The sequence below is a fragment of the Chrysochloris asiatica genome, unplaced genomic scaffold (genome assembly GCF_000296735.1).
Source record: "Chrysochloris asiatica unplaced genomic scaffold, ChrAsi1.0 scaffold00272, whole genome shotgun sequence".
Taxonomy (NCBI): domain Eukaryota; kingdom Metazoa; phylum Chordata; class Mammalia; order Afrosoricida; family Chrysochloridae; genus Chrysochloris; species Chrysochloris asiatica.
Genome location: NW_006408790.1, coordinates 1796497 through 1818620, shown reverse-complemented (window position 1 = coordinate 1818620; position 22124 = coordinate 1796497). Strand labels below are relative to the sequence as shown.

General features: G+C 42.2%; 1 protein-coding gene across 1 annotated transcript; it reads left to right on the top strand.

Moving 5' to 3' along the window:
* Nucleotides 1-1171: 1171 nt before the first annotated feature.
* Nucleotides 1172-1966, top strand: LOC102833744 (40S ribosomal protein S3a-like). Its single transcript, XM_006874367.1, has 2 exons — nt 1172-1441; nt 1670-1966. Exons 1-2 carry the CDS (start codon nt 1172-1174, stop codon nt 1964-1966), a joined length of 567 nt encoding a protein of 188 aa, XP_006874429.1.
* The last annotated feature ends 20158 nt before the right edge of the window (nt 1967-22124 follow it).

Here is a 22124-nt window from a genome sequence, read left to right as displayed (position 1 = left end):
AACTACCAGCCGCTCCGCGGGAGAAAGATGAGGCTTTCTGCTCCCGTAAGGATTTACAGCCTCGGAAACCCTGTACAGGGTCGCTATGGGTCGGAACCGACTCAACGGCACTTAACAACAACAACAGTCAGATTAAAGGAGCTCTGGTAGCGTAGTGGTTACGAATCGGGCTGCGAACAGCAAGGTCGGCAGTTCGAAACTACTAGCTGTTCCACAGGAGGAAAATGAGGCTTTCTGGTCCCGTAAAGATTTACAGCCTCGGAAACCCTGTACAGGGTCGCTAAGAGTCGGAACCAACTCCATGGCGCATAACCAACCAAAGTTGAAACCAAATCAGAAACTCCTGTATTACCAGAGCCCAGTAAAAATCTGAAGTTCCTCAAAATCAGTGTTTAGGATTTGTTTTTAGTTACATTTGTTTGCTTAAACTTGCACAGGAATGACTGAAATACTCAAATAATTAAATCCTGTAAAGATTTAAAAGCCGCAAAAACCCTATACAAGGTCCTATGAGTGGCAACCAACTTGAGGGCACTTAACAACAACAATGTAAATAGCAACTGATTTGTTCTATACTACAACAACAAAAAAGAGTTGTAACTGCATATATATACATATATATACAATCTCTTGTTGTTGTTGTTAGGTGCCATCGAGTCAGTACTGACCCATAGCGACCCTATGCACAGCAGAATGAAACACTGACCGATCCTGGGCCAACCTCACTACTGTTGCCACGCTTGAGTCCATCGATGCTGCCACTCAGCCAATCCATCTCACTGTAGGTCTTCCTCTTTTTCTCTGACCCTCCACCTTACCAAACATGATATCCTTCTCCAGCCACTGGTCCCTCCTGACAATAAAGTACTAGAGATGAGGTTTGGCCATCTTGGCCTCTAAAGAGCACTCTGGCTGCACTTCTTCCAAAATGGATCTATTGGTTCTTTTGTCAGCCCATGGCACTTTCAATATTGTCCTTCAACACCATAATTCAAAAATATCAATTCTTCTAAGGTCTTCCTTATTCACTGTCCAGCTTTCACATGCATATCGGGTTATTGAAAATACCATGGATTGGGTCATGCACACCTTAGTCTTCAAGCTGACATCTTTGCTCTTCAACACTTTTAAAAATGTCTTGTACAACCTTTTTGGCTCTCTGAGCAGCACCATGGCGGTCGGCAAGAATAAGCGCCTTACAAAAGGTGGCAAAAAAGGAGCCAAGAAGAAAGCGATTGATCCATTTTCTAAGAAAGATTGGTATGATGTGAAGGCCCCAGCTGTGTTCAATATAAGAAATATTGGGAAAACACTAGTCACAAGGACTCAAGGAACCAAAATTGAATCTGATGGACTTAAGGGTCTTGTTTTTGAAGTGAGTCTTGCTGATCTGCAGAATGATGAAGTTGCATTTAGAAAATTCAAGCTAATTACTGAGGATGTTCCAGACAAAAACTGCTTGACCAACTTCCATGGCATGGATCTTACTGGTGACAAAATGTGCTCCATGCTCAAAAAATGGCAGACCATGATTGAAGTTCACGTTGATGTCAAGACTATGGATGGTTATTTACTTCGCCTGTTCTGTGTTGGTTTTACTAAAAAACGCAATAACCAGATTTGGAAGACATCTTATGCTCAACACCAATAGGTCCATCAAATGTGGAAGAAAATGATGGAACTCATGACCCGAGAGGTGCAGACAAATGACTTGAAAGAAGTGGTCAATAAACGGACTCCAGACAGCATTGGAAAGGACATAAAGAAGGCTTGCCAGTCTATTTACCCTCTCCATGGTGTGTTTGTTAAGAAAGTGAAAATGCTGAAGGAGCCCAAGTTTGAGTTGGGAAAACTCACGGAGCTTCATGGTAAAGGCAGTAGTTCTGGAAAAGCTACTGGAGATGAGACAGGTGCTAAAGTTGAACGAGCTGATGGCTATGAACCACCAGTTCAAGAATCTGTTTAAAATTCAGACTTTTAATGATGACAAATTAAAGATCTTATTTGGGGGTGGGAAATGGTCTTGTGCAGCAATATGTTGTTTGATCTCTAGACTGCTGCTTCCATGAGTGTTGAGAGTTGATCCAAGAAGAATGAAGTCCTTGACAACTTCAATCTTCTCTCCATTGATAAGAATGTTGTTTATTGGTCCAGTGGGGAGGTTTTTTGTTTTCTTGACATTGAGATGTAATCCATACCAGAGGCTGTGCTCAAGTATTAATACTTAGAATGACTTAGTATACTAAGTCCTGGTGTGGCACTATGGGATGATATACTACTGTACCACAAGTTCAGTTTGAACCTTAAGGTCAGCAGTTCAAATTCACCAGGCGCTCCTCAGAAACCCTATATAGGATCACTATGAGTTGGAAATGACTTTATTGTTGTTATGTGCCATGGAGTCGGTTCCGACTCATAGTGACCCTGTACAGGGTTTCCGAGGCTATAAATCTTTATGGGAGCAGAAAGCCTCATCTTTCTCCCATGGAACAGCTGGTAGTTTCAAACTGCTGACCGTGAGGTTAGCAGCCCGATTCATAACCAGTATGCTACCAGAGCTCCTTATGAGTTGGAATTGACTAGAAGGCAGTTAATAGTACCAACATGACTTGATATAGAGTCCTGATGTGGTGCTGCAGGATAATGCGTTGGACTACAAGGTCGGTTTGAACCACAAGGTCTGCGGTTCAAACCTACCAGCCGCTTCTCAGAAACCCTATACAGGGTTGCTATGAGTCAGAACTGACTCAATAGCACTTAATAACACTAACAATGATTTCTCTATTTTACATCTATAAATCCAGACTAAGTGACCATCAGTAGCTTTATTTCACCCCACAATGCAGCTCGAAAGGATCCCTGGTGGTTCAGTGATGAAGCAATTGGCTGCTAACTGAAAGGTTGGGAATTTGAATACGCAGCCACCGCATACTTTCTAGTAGTACAGCAATGTCCTGTAAGCTCAGTATGAGTAGGGAGCTACCCAGTGGCCGTGGGGTTGTTTGGTTGGTTGGTATTGGTTTTACGCACACAGAGAGGAGCCTTGAAGGCAAAGGATTAAGATCTTGGCTGCTAAACAGAAAGTCATGGTTCAAACCCACACAGCGGCTCAAAGGGAGAAAGATCTGGTGATCTGATCTCATAGACATTACCACCTAGAAAACCCTGGTTCCAGCTCATACTGAGTCGGTATAGGGTTTCTCCGGCTATGCATCTCTGCAGGAGCAGAAAGCCTCCTCTTTTTCCCACGGAACAGCTGGTGGGCTTGAATTGCCAACCACGTGTCTTCCAATCCAGTGCTTATCCTACTGAGCCACTGCCTTGTTAAGTGCTGTTGAGTCAGTTCCAACCCATAGCGACCCCATATAGGGTTTCCAAGGAGCGGCTGGTGAGCTTGAACCACTGACCTTGTGGTTCAAACCAACCTTGTCGTCCAGCACATGAATCCACCACACCGCACCTAGGAACCCTAAATAGACACAACTGTCTAAGAAACCCTTTGGGACAGTTCTTTAGGGTCGCTATGTGTCAGAGTCAAGTGAAGGGCACAGAATAACCAGCGGAGCACTGGTGTAAGAGGAGCCGGTTTTACCTCTTGCTATTTTTAGATCTCCACATGAATCCTTGAGGAGACAGTGACATCCTGAACTTCCTATGTCCTGAGCTAATGGCTTACCATTGCGACATGTTGGCTTCACTTTTTCCAGTGTTGTTACTTAAGCAGTATGTACCTGTTTAGCATTGGCTGCTCTTGTTTGTTCCCCTTTCCTGGGTTTGAGAGGTGAGTAAAGACAACACTGGTGTTTTAAAGTGGGAACGCCCTGGCCCATCCTTATACTTCATTCAGTTTCAGAGATATTTGACAAGAGTCGATCAATTAACAAAAGCTCTCCAAGAGGCTCTCAGCCCTTCCTAGCCCATTTCCACGTATTATGTGCTGTCATGTCACTTCCAACTCGTAGTGACCCTGGATAGTGTTTCTGAGGAGCAGCTGATGACTTTGAACTGCCGACCTTGCTGTTCAAACCAAGCTTGTGATCCATTGCTTACAACACAGCGTCATACCTGTGCAAAGTGCCCGACAAACCCACTGGTGTTGATTCTGGCTTATAGTGACTCACATAAGAGTTTCATCTGGAAGTGAGCAGACAGCTTCGTCTCTGTCCCTCAGAGCGGCTGGTGGGTTTGAACCACCGACATTGTAGTTAACAGCCCAACGTTTAAGCCCCTGTGCCACAAGTTTCTAACTCTTACAATGTATTGCTGTGCAGTCCACTCAACCTCCTCATACATTTAACAGTGGTGATCGTGCCTGTCCTATTGAGAAGTGAAAATCCAATGGAATCATTTCAACTCAGCAGCTAGTTTAAAGCAAACATGCCTCTGTGTCTCTAGCACCCAGGCACAGTGTATGTTAAATGACCTACCAGCACATCTAAGACCAATTATAGGCACCAACAAGCCTTTATAATTGTAGTCCTGTTCCCAGTACTGCTCCCCAAAGCATAAAGATCACAAAAGGCAGCAGCAGGTCTGTTTCTTCTTGGTCTATAAGGCCAAGTTCCCTGGAAATGTACAATAACTTAGTGTTTACATTAAAATAATTTAAGGAGAAAAAAAACACCAACAACAAAGATAATTATCCTGGTGTGACGCTGTAGGATAAGCACTGGACCGAAAGGTTGGTTTGAACCACAAGGTCGGTGGTTCAAACTCACCAGCTGCTCCTCTAAAACCTTATACAGGGTCGCTGTGAGTCCAAACCGACCCAACAGCACTTAACAGTAACAACAACATGAAATGATAGTGGAGTCCCTCGTGACACAAATGGTTAAGCATTCGACTACTAGCCAAAAGTTTGGTGGTTTGAATCCATCCAGAGGTACCTCTGAAGAAAAGTATGGCAATCCATTTCCCAAATGTCACAGCCTTGAAAACCTTACTCTGCACACATGGTGTCACCGTGAGTTAAAATGGACTCAGTGACAACCACCACCAACAACATGTCATAATAAACAAGACACATACGTTGCCTTCAAGTTGGTCTGGTCTCATGACAACCCTGTGCGTTACGGAGCAGGACTGTGCCAGCCAGAGAGTTGTCTAGGCTGTAATCTTTATGGAAGCAGATCTCTGGGTCTTCTTCCTAGGGAGCTGTTGGTGGGATTGAACCATCAACCTTTAAGTTAGCAAGCCAGGTAATAATAGAAGCTACCTAAAATGTTCATTTTTCAATCCCCAGATTAAATATGTGTAGGAACATGGTGAATATGAAATCTGTACAAACCTGTGCTTGGTTAAATGCAAAATTGTGCTTCCAGAGGGACGACCCGCAAAGACGGCAAACCTATGAGCCAGAGGTTTCCAATGGCAATATGCCCAGTGGTTAAGAACACACACTGCAGGCTGAAAAGAACCTGGATTTAGGTCTTAGGTGCCCCACCCACTTCTCTAAGCCATTGGGCAAATGACGAGGTTACACATCCTGAAGATGAGTGACAATCTTGCTTCCTAAGACTAAAGGAGGGAGCACAGCTAACGTTGTTAACAGCAGTTACGGTTTTCTCCCTTTGCTATGGAAGAAACACTATGATACAGTTGTTTTATGTTTTCAGCACCTAACATGCCCATTTGTAATTTACATTTAATAAATGTGTTTAGAAACAAACGAATGAATAAACAGAACATCTGCCCAGGCTAAATATTTCCATTCCCTTCCGCTACTCTTTTAAGAACAAACTTTTTTCCTTTTCTTTAAACTGGTATCTAGTTTATAGCACACTAAATTCTAGGTAGGTTCTGAATGGCATGAAATGGGGAAATTCGTACCTTAGTCTTTAGAGACAAAATTCTGTTAATGGAGCTGTACGGAGCCCAGGGTGGTACGAAGATGAAGCGCTCTGCTCAGACCCATCCAGTGTCTCCCCTGAACAAAGTCTGACAGTCAAGAAAACCTTGTGGGGTAGGTGTGTTCTGTCTCGTGTGTTTGCTATGAGTTGGGTTGACTTGACACACAACAGGAACAACAATATAACCCCAAATTGAATGTGTTCTGTTCGTTTTTTCAACAGTGTAACACTAATGATTCATGTTTAGTGTTGCGTTGTTGAAAAAACAATGTAGTTGTTTTTAAGTGCCGTTGAGCTAGTTCTGACTCATAGTGACCTTATCTGGGGTATCTGAGGAGTGACTGGTGGGTTTGAACTACTGACTTTGCAGTTAGGAGTCCTAAGTATAGTTGTTGTTAAGTTCTGTTGAGTGGATTCCGACACATAGCAACCCCACAAACAGTTTCCAAGAAGCAGCTGGTGAGCTTGAATCACCCACCTTGCAGTTCAAACAACTTTGCAGTCTGACACATTAGCCCACAGCGCCACACCAGGACTTGGTATAGGGTCCCAAAAACGGATTCATTCTCCTCTTTTGTTGGACATATTACCAACTGAAATGCACCAGTTTTTGTTTTGTTACTGTTTTTCTTTGAGGGTTGGGTTGGTTGGTGACTCAGTTCTCTAGTGCTTCTGTAACAGAAATACCACAAGTGGATGGTTCTAATAAGCAGAAATTAATTCTCTCATAGTTAGGTGGCTAGAACCGTGTTCTGGGGAAGACTTTCTCTGTGTCAGCTCATTTGTGAGCTTAGCTGCAGTCTGCCCTTGGATCTAGAAGGTTCTCAGCACAGGGGCCCTGGGTCCAAAGGACACATTGTACTCCTGGCTTTTTTTCTTTTTAATGATGGTACCCAGAGCCCTCTGTCGGCTCCCCTCTCCCTACTTTCATTTCTTGTGCAATAAAAGGTGTGATTCAAGCACGGGTGTGACTGGAGTTACCCTGTGACTTCAGAAAGGAGCATGGCTTGGCTCCACAGTGTAACTGATGGGTTTAAACTGCTGACTCTCCAGTTGACAGTAAAGCACTTTAACCACTGTGACATCAGGGCTGATGTGTCACTGTAGGATAAACACTGGATCACAAGGTCACTTTGAACTTCAAGGTGGGTGGTTCAAACCCACCAGCCACTCCTCCTCATAAACCCTATACAGGTTCACTAGGAGTCAGAACCAACTCAATGGCTCTTACCAACAACAACAAGGGGTTAGGATTTACAACATATATTTTGGGGACACAATTCCACCCATTATTAATTTCCATCAAGTCAGTTCCAACTCATAGCAACCCTGTATAGGGTTTTCAAGGAGCAGTTGGTGGGTTTGAACTGCTGATCCTACAGTGCCACACCAGAAGACCAGAAGTCCAATTCCACCCATTTCTGTTTGTCTCATGGAAGCTTGTGAGTCAGTGGAATCTCATAGTTGACCTTAGTTGTATTAGGAGTTTCCTTGTTGATGTTAAAACAAGCTCAGCCAGATCTCTTTTAAAGTTGCAATAGCATTCTATGTAGCAAGCTTCAGGGCAATTTGTACTCAGTGAGGCACAGTAAGATAGTGGCCACACACCTGCCCTCATGGTTCATACGACATTGTGTTTTCTTTCATATGCACAACAGATAACACACATCATTGTATTATACACACACACAAAATTCTCCCAATCACTGTGTTTTAATCATCCCCTTCCTGATCCCAAATAACCCTTTGAAGTATGGCATAATGACTGAGAAAATGGGATCTGAAGTCGGATGAGACTCAAGCCTTCGAGTCTCAGTCGATCTGACTCATAGTGCTGCTGGAGGAGAGAGAATTGCTGCTGGGTTTCCCAAGCCCTCTGTGGTCTTTACGAAAGCAGACTGCCACCTCTCTGCCACAAAGTGGCTGTGGCTTTCAACCATCAACCTTTCAGATAGCAACCGAGCAATTAACCAGTGTAACAATCAGGGTTCTTGTGAAATCAGATAAGAGTTTAAATCCCAGCAAATTGCTCAAGCCTATGTCTGTACTGAGCAGGAAGCTCCTTAGAAGCCAGGATAGAAAGTCTTTGTATGGATGATTTTCAGGAGAGACTGAAAATCCCTGGAGAAGGACACCATGCTTGGTAAAGTTGAGGATCCGTGAAAAAGAAGACTCTCAGCAAGATGGATTAACACAGTGGCTACGACAATGGGCTCAAGCACCGCCAGGATCGTGAGACTGAAGCAGGACAGGGCGGAGTTCTGTTCTGTGGTGCATGATGTTGCTATGAGTCGGAACAGACTCAACGGCACCTAACTACAACTGCTGGTTATACAGTAACACACACAAAAAGACTTGGTGGAGTTTTCCAACCATATAAAAATATACTAATCTTCATTGAGGAGCCTGGTGAAACAGTGGATTGGACCCACCAGCCACAACATGGAAGACAGATGTGGCAAACATGGAAGACATCTGTAAAGATGACAGCCTTGGGAACCTTTGGGGCCACTCTCCTCTGTCTGCCCTACAGGGTCGCTGAGTCAGAATCAACCCTACTACGATGGGAATCCTGATTCATAGTCTCTTCACTCCTTAGACCTGGATTTCCATGCTTCAAATAACAAATACAACAGCAATGTTCCTTTAAAGTAATTCACTCTACATATATTTAACATCTGTTTACAAAAATTTAGCTTGCAATTTTTAGTTCTATCCCAGACATATATATATATATATACCAAGTATATTGAACAAAATTAACAATATATCATTTTCTTCTTTGTAGCTTGCTGTTGTTGTTAAGTACCAGGGAGTTGGTTCCGACTCATAGTGACCCTGCACAGGGTTTCCGAGGCTATAAATCTTTACGGGAGCAGAATGCCTCTACCTAGTCAGAGGTAAAGAAGGCATTTTATGAACTAGGTATTTTTCTAAGACTTTTTTTTATATAAAAATAAAAATTCCAAAGAATAAACAAATAATAATGATAAAACAATCCTTTCTATTTTGGTGACCCACCACAGAAGTAAGCAGCCTACCAAAATTTATGTGAGGGATTAAAACAGACCTTTTTCCAGATGCTTCAGCTCGGACAGTTTCCTTCTTTAATTTACATAAAATAGTTCATTGATATCTTTGTACATAAAGTTCAATACCTGAGGCACTGTAGAAAAAGCACTGGGCAGTTAACTACGTGCTAACAACAAGGTCGGCAGTTCAAACCCACAAGCTGCTCTCAGAAACTCTATGCAGGGTCGTTATGAGTCAAGACTGACTCTGTGGCACACACCAGCAACAAGTGCATGCCAAGACAGAGCACTTTCTCTGAATTTGTTTTTAAAGGGGCAATGGAATTTTGAGCGTTAACAAGTCCAAATTATATCTTAGATGTTTGTGCTGCATTGTGATACTCGGTGACATACCACATAACACTGGTAACATTATTCATACCTTGTAAGCACCCATGCTGTGGTTAAGCTTATCCATGAATTTCCAACTTTTAAAGCGCTGAGTTGAGGACATATATATTGTTACCCCTGCTTTCTCTTCCTATTCATGAAATTGTCCTTAGCAATATTTTAAAAATATTGGCAATATAAAACAATGCCTCTATTAATACCTAAACTACAAATGTCTTACTTCAATAATCACTATAAAATAATGAGGGTGAGTCAGAAATTATCCTGATTCTGGTGATATTAAAACATCTGTTGGCCACATTGTCTTATGAGTGCTTTCCATTTAAGGTCACTGCTGGGCAGGTGTGAACATGGATATCTGCAAACAAAATTTGGACCAAGACTCAAAAGAATGTAAAAGTTTCTTTTAAAGAAATCATTACTGATGATGAGATGTGGATTCGTCACTATGAGCCTGAGAGTGAACAGCCGAGTGTGGAATGGAAACCTCCTTAATCGTCAACCAAGAAAAAGTTCAAAAGTTAGCCATCAGCTGCAAAATGGATGCTTACAGGTTTCTGGGATTCTCAAGGGCCAGTATTGGAACACTATCAAGAAAATGGTTCGACAATCAACAGTGCTCATTATAGTTAAGATGCTCACTGAAGAGTTGAAGCCTAAACCTTGGATTAAACGCAGAGGACTGCTGTCCATGGGAGGCATTGTGATCTTGTATGACAATGCACGTCCGCACACCTCTGTCCACACTGTTGACGCTCTGCAAAAACTTCGTTTTGAGGGGTTAAAGCATCCTCCCTACAATCCTGATCTTGCGCCATCGGACTTTCCATGTTTGATCTCCTGAAAACAGCGTTTTGCGGATGAAGATTCACCTCTGATTAAGAAGTGAAGACAGTGGTGCATTCATGGCATGCAGCTCAGCCTAAAACATTTTTAAGTAAGGCACTAGGAAAGCTTGTTGACACACCAAAAAAGTGTATTGAAAAACAGGAGGTTATGTCAAAAAATAACCTTGTTGTCTTTTTTAGAAGTTGATTAAAGTAAATTCTACAGTCAGAGTGCAGATAATTTTTTACTTACTCTCATATTGTTGTTGGTATGTGCCATGAAGTCTGTTCCAACTCATAGCAACCCTGAACAGGGTTTCTGAGGCTGTAAGTCTTTACAGGAGCAGAAAGCCTCATCTTTCTCCCATGGAACATCTGGTAGTTTCGAACTGCTGACCTTATAGTTCGCAGCCCGATTTGTAACCACTACGCTACCAGAGCTACTCTCATATTAGGTTTTCCTATTTTGAAACCTAACTATAGCAACATTCCATATGCACTATAGAATTGTAAATTGAAATGCATTTAAGTTTTTAATAACAAAATTGCCAAAGGGAATATAATTACATACAACACAGATCAGAGCCAGAGTACAATGTAATGGAACTGACAACACAGAGACCCAAAACATGAAAGACAATATGATGAATTCATCCATTTCGATTGGCTAAGAGTTCATGAATTATTTCATTCCTCAAAGCATGCAGAAGAAATATACCAGTGGAAATCCCTATGGAAAGTACTACATAGGAATCTTAGGGCTATGTTTGGAAAGATGTTTTTGCCTCAAAAGTTTTTTGTTGTTTTTGCAATGAACATCTGAACATCACTTAACTGTGATAGAAAAACATTACTGTATCATTTTATATTTCCCTTCTTTATATTTTGTTGATATCAAGAAATTGTGGTTCATTGTGTGGTATGTAAAAATAATACACGTAAGGAACTCTGGTAGTGTAGTGGTTACGAATCGGGCTGCTAACCTCAAGGTCAGCACTTCAAAACTACCAGCTGCTCTGCGTAAGAAAGATGAGGCTTTCTGCTCCCATAAACATTTACAACCTCAGAAACTCTGTACAGGGTCTCTATGAGTCGGAACCGACTCCATGGTACATAACCACCATCACCAAGGGCTTGGCAGGATTGAGGGAGGGGGTGGTAGAGCACAGGGTAGGGGGTACACAACATAGATCGGGTGTTGGGGAGGGCAATACACAAGAAGGGGAGAGGTGGAAGAACAAGGTAGGTACGGGAACACTGAGGCAGGTTTGCATGGGCTAAATGCTCAATGTTGGAACAACAGGGCTCTGTGATACAGGGCATATGAGGCATAGTCTGAATGGGTGAAAGAGGGGAAATAATGTTAGGATGCTTGACTGTCTTATGAATATTGGTTTCCCTTGCCTACTATTGTAAAATAGATACTTGAGTGGGATAGAAAGAAATATTGGGAAACATGATTACAGAAAGCTTGTAACCCCATCTTTAGCCTATAACTGATCAGAATACCTAAAATGGGTTCTAGAACTTATCCAGTGAAATGGGCTTCTTGCAGAGCCTTTGCAGAGTAGAGGACCTTAGATGGAATCCTGGGGCCTATCCAGAACCTTCTGAGGTGGGACATTCACACTAGAAAGGACAACCAGGGCAGCCTGGAACAGCTAGAGCAACAGAAGATACTTCTTGAAAGAAAGATCAGCAGGAAAAACACAAAACAAAAAATGACAGAATAATTGGCTGCTACAAGAATGAGCAAGTTGGATGCCAGGAAGCCATCAAGGCAAGCAATCAAGTCCCTTCAGGACGGACCCCCTCCAAGACTGCAACTCAAAGAGAACACATGAGCAGGCAAGTAAACTTGCTGGTGACAACACTGGTCTACTGGTGAGTGGAAGAGTGGGGAAGTCAGCCATGAAGAAATGGGCTGAGTTTAACCATGTTCCATAGACTCACGTTGACTTGGAGATGAGAGCGAGAAGAAGAAGGGCTGGTTGGTCCAAAGTGTGATGAGACCTGGGGACTCCTGAGCCCATGGACAAGGACATAGTCACAGAGGACTAGAGTTGAGAGTGAAGCATCCAGCTGATATGAAGTGAAAGGAGACACACAAGAATGCACAAACTTGCAGATAGTACCCATTTGACCTAGCCTCAATGGCATGATGATCAGAACTTGAGTAGAGGAAGATATAAAAAACAATTTTTGATAAAGGAAACAAGTGTAAATTGCTACAATTTGATGAACTTGAACTATAATTATATTGTTGTTGTTGTTGTTAAGTGCCATCGAGTCGGGTCCGACCCATAGCGACCCTGTACAGGGTTTCCGAGGGTGTAAATCTTTACGGGAGTAGAAAGCCTCATCTTTCTCCCGCGGAGCGGCTGGTAGTTTCGAACCGCTGACCTTAAGGTTCGCAGCCCGATTCGTAACCACTACGCTACCAGAGCATTAGTAGCTCAAAAAACTGAGTGGAAAGGAATCTTCACATCAAGTATCAATCCTATTCCCTCTGTATACAGGGTAAATAGGGACAGGCAACTTAGACATTGGCTACCTAAAATGAGGGGGCGATAAAGGCACAAAGTGACTAGCTTACATGGTCTGAGGAAGGAGTTTAGTTTAAGAGTGTGCAGGGGAAGGTAGAATCCCATCCTCTTGTCTAAATGGGTCTGGTGAAAAGAGATGGGGATAAGATTCTTTTGATTCAATAGTGAGTAATTGATACTATGACTAATTGCAACTGTCACAACTGTAAAGTTCTGTAACAAAAAGGGGAGAGTATTTAATCTTACGGTCCAGGAATAGAGGACCCTAGGACCATCAAGCGAGAAGAGCATGAGTGGAATGTGGGACCCTATCCAGAGAGGCAGCGACACCAGAGATGGAGGCAGAGATGAGGACATGGAGAGAGAGAGCAACTGAGGACTCTAGGTTCATGGAAAGAGAAAGACTGAGTGCTGGCAGCCAGGAGGCAGGCTTACAGAACATGCCCTTTGGTTCTTTGGTTGTTTAAAGTATTATATATTTCTGAGTGTTTTTGTATACATCCCCACCACCACCACCACCACAAACAAATAAATAAACAGAATGGAGGAAAGAATGCAAAAAAACAAAACAAAAGAATATTGGTCACAATACCCAAACATCTCAACATTGAGATCTAAAAATGGTGACCATAAGTAAATTGGCAATGATGGATGTCTTTGCTGAAAGTTTGCTTTCAATCCCAACTTACATCAAAGAATGCTAATTGAGTTTCCCTGCTTCATGAAACAGACTGACATCAGACTCCCATGTGAAAAATATAAAATGTAAGGGACAGACTGACTAGTTGCTGATGGGTGAAGAAAGAATTTGTTTATGATTCCTTGGGATTACACGATTTTATCATTCTTAACTGGTTCAAAGGAGGCCTGAATGTTACCTATAAAATCGATCTTGGTTATCTGTGAGGAGGAGCCAGAGAGGTGTCTTAGAATCTGCCTGTTAGAGTCGCTGATTGCAAAGGGTGAGCACAGAATACATAGTAGAGAAAACGGGTGGTGGGGGTGGGCCGCGGAGTTGGTTCTGACTCATAGAGACCCTGCACAGGGTTTCTGAGCCTGTAAATCTTTATGGGAGCAGAAAGCCTCCTCTTTCTCCTGCAGAACAGCTGGTAGTTTCGAACTGCTGACCCTGAGGTTAGCATCCTAACTCAATGTCTACACTATTAGAGCTCCTTTAGAGATTCCTAGGGACTTTAGAAGGAGTAAACAACAAACAGGAGAGAATGTGTCATCTTCATCAGGGTAGCTACCAGTGAGGTAGCCAACAATTGGTGGAAGCTCATGGTAAGTCTGGAAAGAACCCATAAAGGGCCCCACCAGACAGACAATTAAAGGTTGGTCAAGCCACGTGACATCTTTCTTACTCTTCTTTTCTCTATACCCCCAGCTCTCCACAAACTCTGAAAAGAATAAAAAACAAAAACATGTCAGAAGAGGCTGGAGAAAAAAGCAATTGAAAAAATGTAAGAGAGATTCATTCTCTTTTTTGCAGCAGGTGGCTAGACAGAGATACTCCCTAAATTAGGGAGGGGAAGTTATTTTAATTTAAAATGAAGCTGGACTGCTTAACATTATATACAACTGGACATTTTCATTTCTGAAATATAACTCTATCTTGTAAAAAAATTAATACATGTAAAACAAGAAATATTAAATTAAAATCACTGCATTTCCACATTTTAGGAGCATCTACAATTAAGGCGAAATATAATTATCTTTTTTATTGCATCAAGAAACCCTGGTAGTAAAGTGGTTACGCTCCCAGCTGCTTACCAAAGGGTCTTTGGTTTGAATCCACCAGCTGCTTTGCAAGGGAAAGATGTAGCAGTCTGCTCCTGTCAAGACAACAGTCTAGGAAACCCTATGGGGACAGTTCTTCTCTGTCACACCATGGCCTCTGTGAATTGATGATATATAAGATTATATATGAGTCTACGGAGTCCTGATGTGGTGCTGTGGGTTAATGCAACAGACTGCAAAGTTGGTTTAAACTGAAAGGTTGGAAACTCTATACAAGGTCATTATGGGTTGGAACCAACTTGACAGTACTTAACACCAACAACAAACATGAGTATATAGTAGTACAATAGATGACAGCCTAGGAAACCCTGTGGGGCAGTTCTACTGTGAGTTAATGATATATAAGAGTATATGGCCTCTGGTCAGCAATTCAACCTCACCAGCTGCTCCTTGGAAACTTTATACAGGGTCACTATAGTTGGAACTGACTCAAAGGCACTTAACAACAAACAACATCAACAATCTTTATGGGAGCAAATAGGTCTTTATCATGCTGAGCTGCTGGTGGGTTCAAACTGCCAAACCTTTAAGCTGAATGCTTAAACATTGTACCATTCATATATCTAGCAATTAATTTGAAGTTTGACATAGCATTTGTTGTTTTTGTTGCTTTGAATCGTCAACCAGTGCTTATTCTGTAGCGCCACACCAGGACTCCCAGCATAGTGTGTGGTGCTGTAGGATAAGCACTGGACTGCTAACTGAAAGGTCAGTTGTTCAGACCCACCAGCTGCTTTTCAAAGACCCTATATAGGATTGCTATGAATTGGAACCGACAATGACACTTATCAACAATACCAACTCTAGACCATTCACTATTAGCCAGGAAGATACTCTCCTTGGTGCTGAAATTCTCCAACATAGTCCTTGTCATTGTTGTTAAGTACCGTGGAGTCAGTTCTGACTCGTAGTGACCCTGCACAGCATTTCTGAGGCTGTAAATCTTTATGTGAGCAGAACGCCTCATCTTTCTCCCGCGGAACTGCTGGTAGTTTTGAACTGCTGACTTTGAGGTTAGCAGCCCGATTTGTAACTATAGTCCTAGTGGCTGGAGAATTAAACGGTTGATCTCAGACATACACTTTCATTGAAATTATGAACTGGATACAGTTTCATACCTTACAGGAAGTATTAAATCATATGTTAGCATCTTGATTAATGTGAACATCAATATTTGATATTCTGCTTATTCTTACTGTAATTTATCACTGACCTTGTTTTCTAGATAGATAACAATTCTAACATCTTTCAGTACATAGATATCGAGAAGCCCACAAATGTTACAGATCTCTCAAAGAATAAATAGTAAAACCAGACACGCTTGTTGCTATTCTGACTTCTTGTTTGGCGCTGCAGGTTTGGTGCTAAACTGCAAAGTTGGTTTGAACTGCAAGGTTGGTGGTTCAAGCTCGGAAACCCTATACTCGTAGTGGTAGTCCTGTAGGGCAGAATGGAATTACCCCATAGGGTTTTCAAGGCTGTCATCTTTATGGCACTTAACAAGAATAACAATCCTTACAACAGCAGACAGCTGTATCTTTCTCCCGATGGCTTTAACCATTGTGCCACCAGGGCATCTACCAAAGCCTATTGCCACCTTCCAGAAAGTGGATTCTGTTCACGTTAACCAGCGTTTAGTTTAAATTGTCAGAATTAAGGGTTTGTTTTATTTTATTTTAACTTTTGATCGCGGTTTGTATGAATGTTTACAGAGCAAGTCGCTTTTCCATTCAACAATTCGTAAGTAACATTTTGTTTTGTAATGCTGATTCCAGTACTCACAATGTAACAGAATTCTTCCTGCTGTTTCTATTATATTTGTTTCCTATCCTTCCTGCCTTATGAGGTCTGTCCCTGAGTAAATGCTGCCCTATGGTCTCAAGTAGTTGATTGTTTTAAGGAGTGCATACCTCCCTGGTGTTATTGTTCACGTTCTAGGCCTGGCTAGGAGTCCTGGTGTGGCCCTGTGGGCTAATACGCTATAATGCAAAGTCAGTTTGAACTTCAAAGTTGGTGATTCAAGCTCACCAGCCGCTCCTTGGAAACCCTATGCATGGTCACTATGGGTTTGAACCAACTTGACAGCACTTAACAACAACAATAATCATGTGGCTGAGAGTTGAACTGGAGGCTGGGGGTTTGAGTTCAGTTCCAGGTTTGAAGGAACCCTGAGGGCCATCATCTCAGGGGTTTCACCAGATTCTCTTAGACCAGGACCTCCTGTTGTGATCCCCTTCAGAGCAGCTTGCAGTGGGAGCTGAGCACTATACAGTGCTTCCAGTTTTAGGATGATGGGCACTGGTGTTCACATGGCCCATGGTATTTGTTTTTTTCAAATGCAACTGTGATCAAATCCCACAACTGCATTAGAGCCCACTTGATTACAAGTAGTTACTTTGCATTCAGTGCTTACGATGACTTAAAATTATGGTATGTGGACAGTCTCTCCACAAGAGGATTGCTTTGCTGAACCTAAATTTGGGTAGTAAATCAGAAGCTATTTATTTCCTTAAACAGAAGTATATAAAGTGTTGTTGCTAGTTCTCCTATCATAGGTAACCCCACAGTAAATGACGGTCAGTGGCATAGCAAGGATGGAACCTTCTAGATCTTGGGAGAACTAGTTCTGTCATCAGCGTTCAGGTTACCAGTTAGGGAGTTGGGGAGCCAAGGAATTTGTGCTGAAACCTGAGGCATCTGTCCCTATTCCTTGTGGCTACTTGTATTCTTGATAAACAAGATCAGAAGTACAATCTAACCTCTGTGTATATGTTCGCTTTCCATGAATTTGTATCTGAACAAGAGGCATTGTGTGTATTATGAAGGAGTTTTTCTGTGAATGATATGAAACTATTTCTTAGATTTCTCCACTAAAGTTGCAATATAAGTGTTTTCTTCTAAGGATAAATGACTTCTTAATAAGAACTTTCTTTATAGTTAACTTTAAAGTGTAAGTAGCATTCTCTGGGTCACTCTTTGAAAGAGAATTGGGCCAATATTCTGCCACTGCAGATGCTAACTTATTTCACCACTTTAACTAGACATGATTTTATTATACATGCAACCTTCTCCAAGCCAGCTTCTCCTATGTTCCCTTCCTTTCAGATTGATACCACCGATTCTCTGGCCTCTTGCTGCTAACATGACCTACGATTAATACAAAGGGTCCCTGGTGATGCAGTGGTTAAGCACTTGGTGTTGAACCAAAAAGTTGGTGGTTCAAACCCACCCAGTGGCTCCATGGGAGAAAGACTTGGTGATCTGCTCTCCTGAAGATGAAAGCCAAGAAGACCCTATTGGTCAGTTCCTTCCCATGGGGTCATCAGGAGTCAGAGTGGACTCGGTGGCTCCCAACAACACCAACAGCACTGAATTTCTCAGGCTGGTCTTTGCTTCCCATCTTCATTGACTCTACTTTAGATCAGCAAGTACTTGCAGCACCTTCCCTGGGTTATTACAGTAATTGGGAGGAGTCGGTCTCCTCACTTCACATCTCGCTTCTTCTGCTCTCTTCTCCACACTTCTGTCAGAAAGGTCTTTTAAATGATGAATTAAGTACATAGAACACATGCAAGCACATACACACATTTTAATTCTTCAGTGGTGTTGTGGATTGAGTTGGGCCATGATTCTCAGTATTATGAGATTATCTTCCATTCTGTGATCTGGCATACTTATCCTCCCTTTGTGATCTGCTATAATTATCCTGTGGGTTGGAAATCCACTAAGGAACAATAGTGGTACAATGGTGGAGCTGTAAGTGAGATATTGAGCTGTTATCTAAAGGCAATGGTTTAAACCCACCAGTAGCTGCAGAGGAAAACCATGAGGCAGAAGCAGTTATGTTAATGAAGCAGAATACAATCTATACAGAATCAGGTTGTGTCTTGAGTCAATATCTTTTGAGACATACAAGGGATTAAACAAAGGATCAGAGATCAGGGGCCTCAGTACAACCAAGAAAGAAAAGCTCATAGTGATGCTCCTTGGGCACCTTATACAGGGGTCACTATGAGTTGGAACCAACTTGATGGCATTTAAGAATGACAACATGACCTGAAAGTTATTATAATCAATGGATGGCATATTAATTTGGGTGAAGGGGAAGGCAACTAATGAACAAATTAATTAACTAGTCAATGAATGTGGGAAGAAAGAACTGAAAGGAAATAGAGTGCAGCTATACTTTGTCTATTCTTCACAAGATTCCTAAAACATTTCTTCTCTATAATTAAAAATTAGAACGAAATGGCCTCTTTTGAATATATTTTAACTTCTTATGTCAACAGAGTTGTTGTTGTTGTTAAGTGCGTCAAGTCGGTTCCGACCCATAGTGACCCTGTATAGGGTTTCCAAGGAGCAGCTGGTGAGCTTGAACTACCGACCTTGCAGTTCAAATGGCTTTGCAGTCTGGCGCATTAACCCACAGCACCACACCAGGACAACAGAGTAGGTGATCACAAATCAGAATAGCATTAAAAGACTTTGTTATTTAAAAAAATCTTGAGTCACAGTGTTGGGGAAAAACATTTGTATCTATCAATATTTCTGAAGCTAAGAAAAAATATTTCAGGGATAGCTCTCCAGGATTTTGAACCATGAGGTATGAAACATGAACTGAAAGATAGCAACTTTGAGAAGAGAGTTTGAAAAACACTGTTCTGTTCATTACTGCTTCTTGTACCTACTCTGCCCTTCATGATCAAAACTGTTTAATGCCCACTTCATGCTCTGTGTAGAGTTGGGCATTGGAAACCCAGAGTATCTGACCTTAGAAGATACCCACTGCCCAAGAGTGGATTCCCACTCGTAGAGACCCTGATGGGCAGAGCTGAGCTGCCCCAGGTGGTTTCCAAGGCTATCAGTGTGACGGAAGCAGACTGCCTCACCGTTTTCCTGGGGAGCAGCTGTGGGCTCGAACCACTGATCTTTAGGCAAGGCACCACCAGGGCTCCTTCCAACAATGACAAAAACCCATTGTCAAGTTGATTCTAATTTATAGCGACCCTGTAGGACAGTGTAGAACTGCCCCAGGGGGTCTCTGAGGCTCCATTTTTGTGGGAGCACACAGGGTCATTTTTCTCCATCAGTGAGCTCAAACCACTGACCTTTCAGTTAGCAACTGAGTGCTTAACCACTGCCCCACCAAGGTTTCTAACTTTATAAAATGCCCTCCCTGTTTTAAATGTGTGCACAAGTTGGAAAGCTACAAAATTAGAGCTGCTCATTGCCAGAGTCCAGGGCCGACTTAATTGCTTTTCACAGAAATTAAACCATAGATGATCACGTGACAGGTTGAAATAGGTCATACTTTCTAAAAATAATTCAATGTAATTCATCCAGATAAATACAATAACATGTGAATTACTTGAAATTCAAATAGCAGATCTTTAAAACATGTCTTCCATGTAAGTATAGAGTTAGACTATGGGCTCAGGAGAAAAACGCTTATGAAACTGTGTGTCATGGTTTGTTCAAGAAGGGTCTTGCATTCTGCTTTCTCATGTTGCTGTTGTTGGGTTTGCTCATACAGACCCTATGTCCAACAGAATGAAACATGTCTGGTCCTGAACCGTCCTCACAATTGTCACGTTTGAGCCCATTACTGCTGCCACTGTGTCTGTCAGTCCATCTTGTGTGTGTGTGTGTTGCGGGGGGGTCTTCCTTTTTTTTTTTTTTTTTTTTACTGACCCTCACATTACCAAGTGTGATGTCCCTTTCCAGGGACTGGTCCCTGCTGATAACATGTCTGAAGTATAAGAGATGGATGAGCATGCTAAAGGGATACTTTTGTGGTTTAAAATCAGGAAAGTTTTGTAAAATCGGGGCTGTATCATTTCAATGTTCTCGTTCAAACTGGATTCTATCAGAAGACCTTGGCATTAGAGTTGGAGGAAGAGACATTAACCTGTGATATACAGACGACACAGGCAGCCTTGTTGTTGTGTGCTTTTCAGTCAGTTCCGACTCATAGTGACCCTATACAGGGTTTCAGAGAAGTGGCTGGTAGGTTTGAACTGTCGATCTTGCAGGTCAAACCAACTTTGCAGTCCAGTGCATAAACTAACAGCGCTACACCAGGACAGGTTATGTGCTGTGGAGTCGGCTCTGACTCATAGCAACCCTGTATAGGGTTTCCAAGGCTGTAAAACTTTATGGAACCAGAAAGCCTCATCTTTCTCCCGCTAAACGGCTGGTAGCTTCAAACTTCTGACCTTAAGGTTTAGCAACCCTATTTGTAACCATTATGCTACTTTGCAGTCCAGTGCATTAACCCACAGTGCCACACCAGGACTTCCTTGGTGGTGGTTATGTGCTGTGGGGTCAGTTCCTACTCATAACAAACCCTGAATAGAGTTTCTGAGGCTGTCAATCTTTACGGGAGCAGAAAGCCTCATCTTTCACCCATGGAACAGCTGATAGTTTCTAACTGCTGATCTTGCGGTTTGCAGCCCGATTCGTAACCACTACGCTATCAGGACTCCCTTAGCAGGTGGAAAGCTGGGGCAGCTGGCCAAAGGGATGCACTCAAACGAAAAATTCAGATTAAGGGCATTGCCTTCACACCCAAGAGCAAGGTTTCAAAGAGGCTCAAGCAGCTGCTTCTGAATCAGGAAGGAGATGGGGGTGCGTCAGAACTGAAATTTTGTAAATAAAAGTCAGGGCATTCTCAGACTCAGACCTGCTATCTGAATAAGATCTTTAGTCAGATCAATTTGCTTATAAAACAATCAAAACAGATATATTGGAAGCCCAGTACATTTGTTGTTTCGCTTTGTTGCTTAATTGTTGGAAATCTACACAGCACACTGTTTACCATTCCCCAGTCTCTACTGGCATAGGCTTGGAGTCAAGCACTGTTTTTACCATCTTCTTTCAAACTCTTCCTCCTGTACTGAGATACGTTTGTTTTACAATTATATTGTCAAACAAATAACAAACTTGTCTTCATAGATATACAGACAACATGACAAAAGTAAAATGATGGAACTGTACATACAACAAGTGCAGAAATAGCAAGTTTGCAGGAACACACACATGCACACACAGGCACATGCGTGCACAACACACGCACCCATATGCATACACACATGGGTACATGCTCACACACACATACACAAAGAGACTTCGGCAAAGTTGTGGGAAATAGAATGAAGTGATAATGGAATTTTTAATGAACTTTTGGAATCGAGTCCTGGTGCTTCGCTTTGGGCTAATGTGCTGGACTGCAACGCTGGTTGGGACTGCAAGGTCGGTGATTCAAACTCACCAGTTGCTCCTCGGAAACTGTACACACGGTCGCTATGGGTTGCATCCAACTCCATGGCACCTAGCAACAACAACAACAGGCTTTTATAACAATCCAAGCCCTGAGTTTTAGGTGCGTCTCTGGACATTCCGAATAAGGGCTGTGCTTCTTAGCCAAGAGACTCCGTGTTGAGATACTACCAACCTTACTACTGTCTTACATTGTTTGAGTGAGTGATGGTTTCTTCACTAAAATACTATAGGCCCCTCCCCACAAAACTCCAACCCAGTGAGACCCATAGACAGATTAGAATGGCACCATAGGGGTTCTGAGACTATCAATCTTTATGGGAGAAGGTAGCCCATCTTTCTTTTGTGGAACAACTGAAAGGTTTAAACCACTGACCTTTTGGTTAACAGCTTAACATTTAA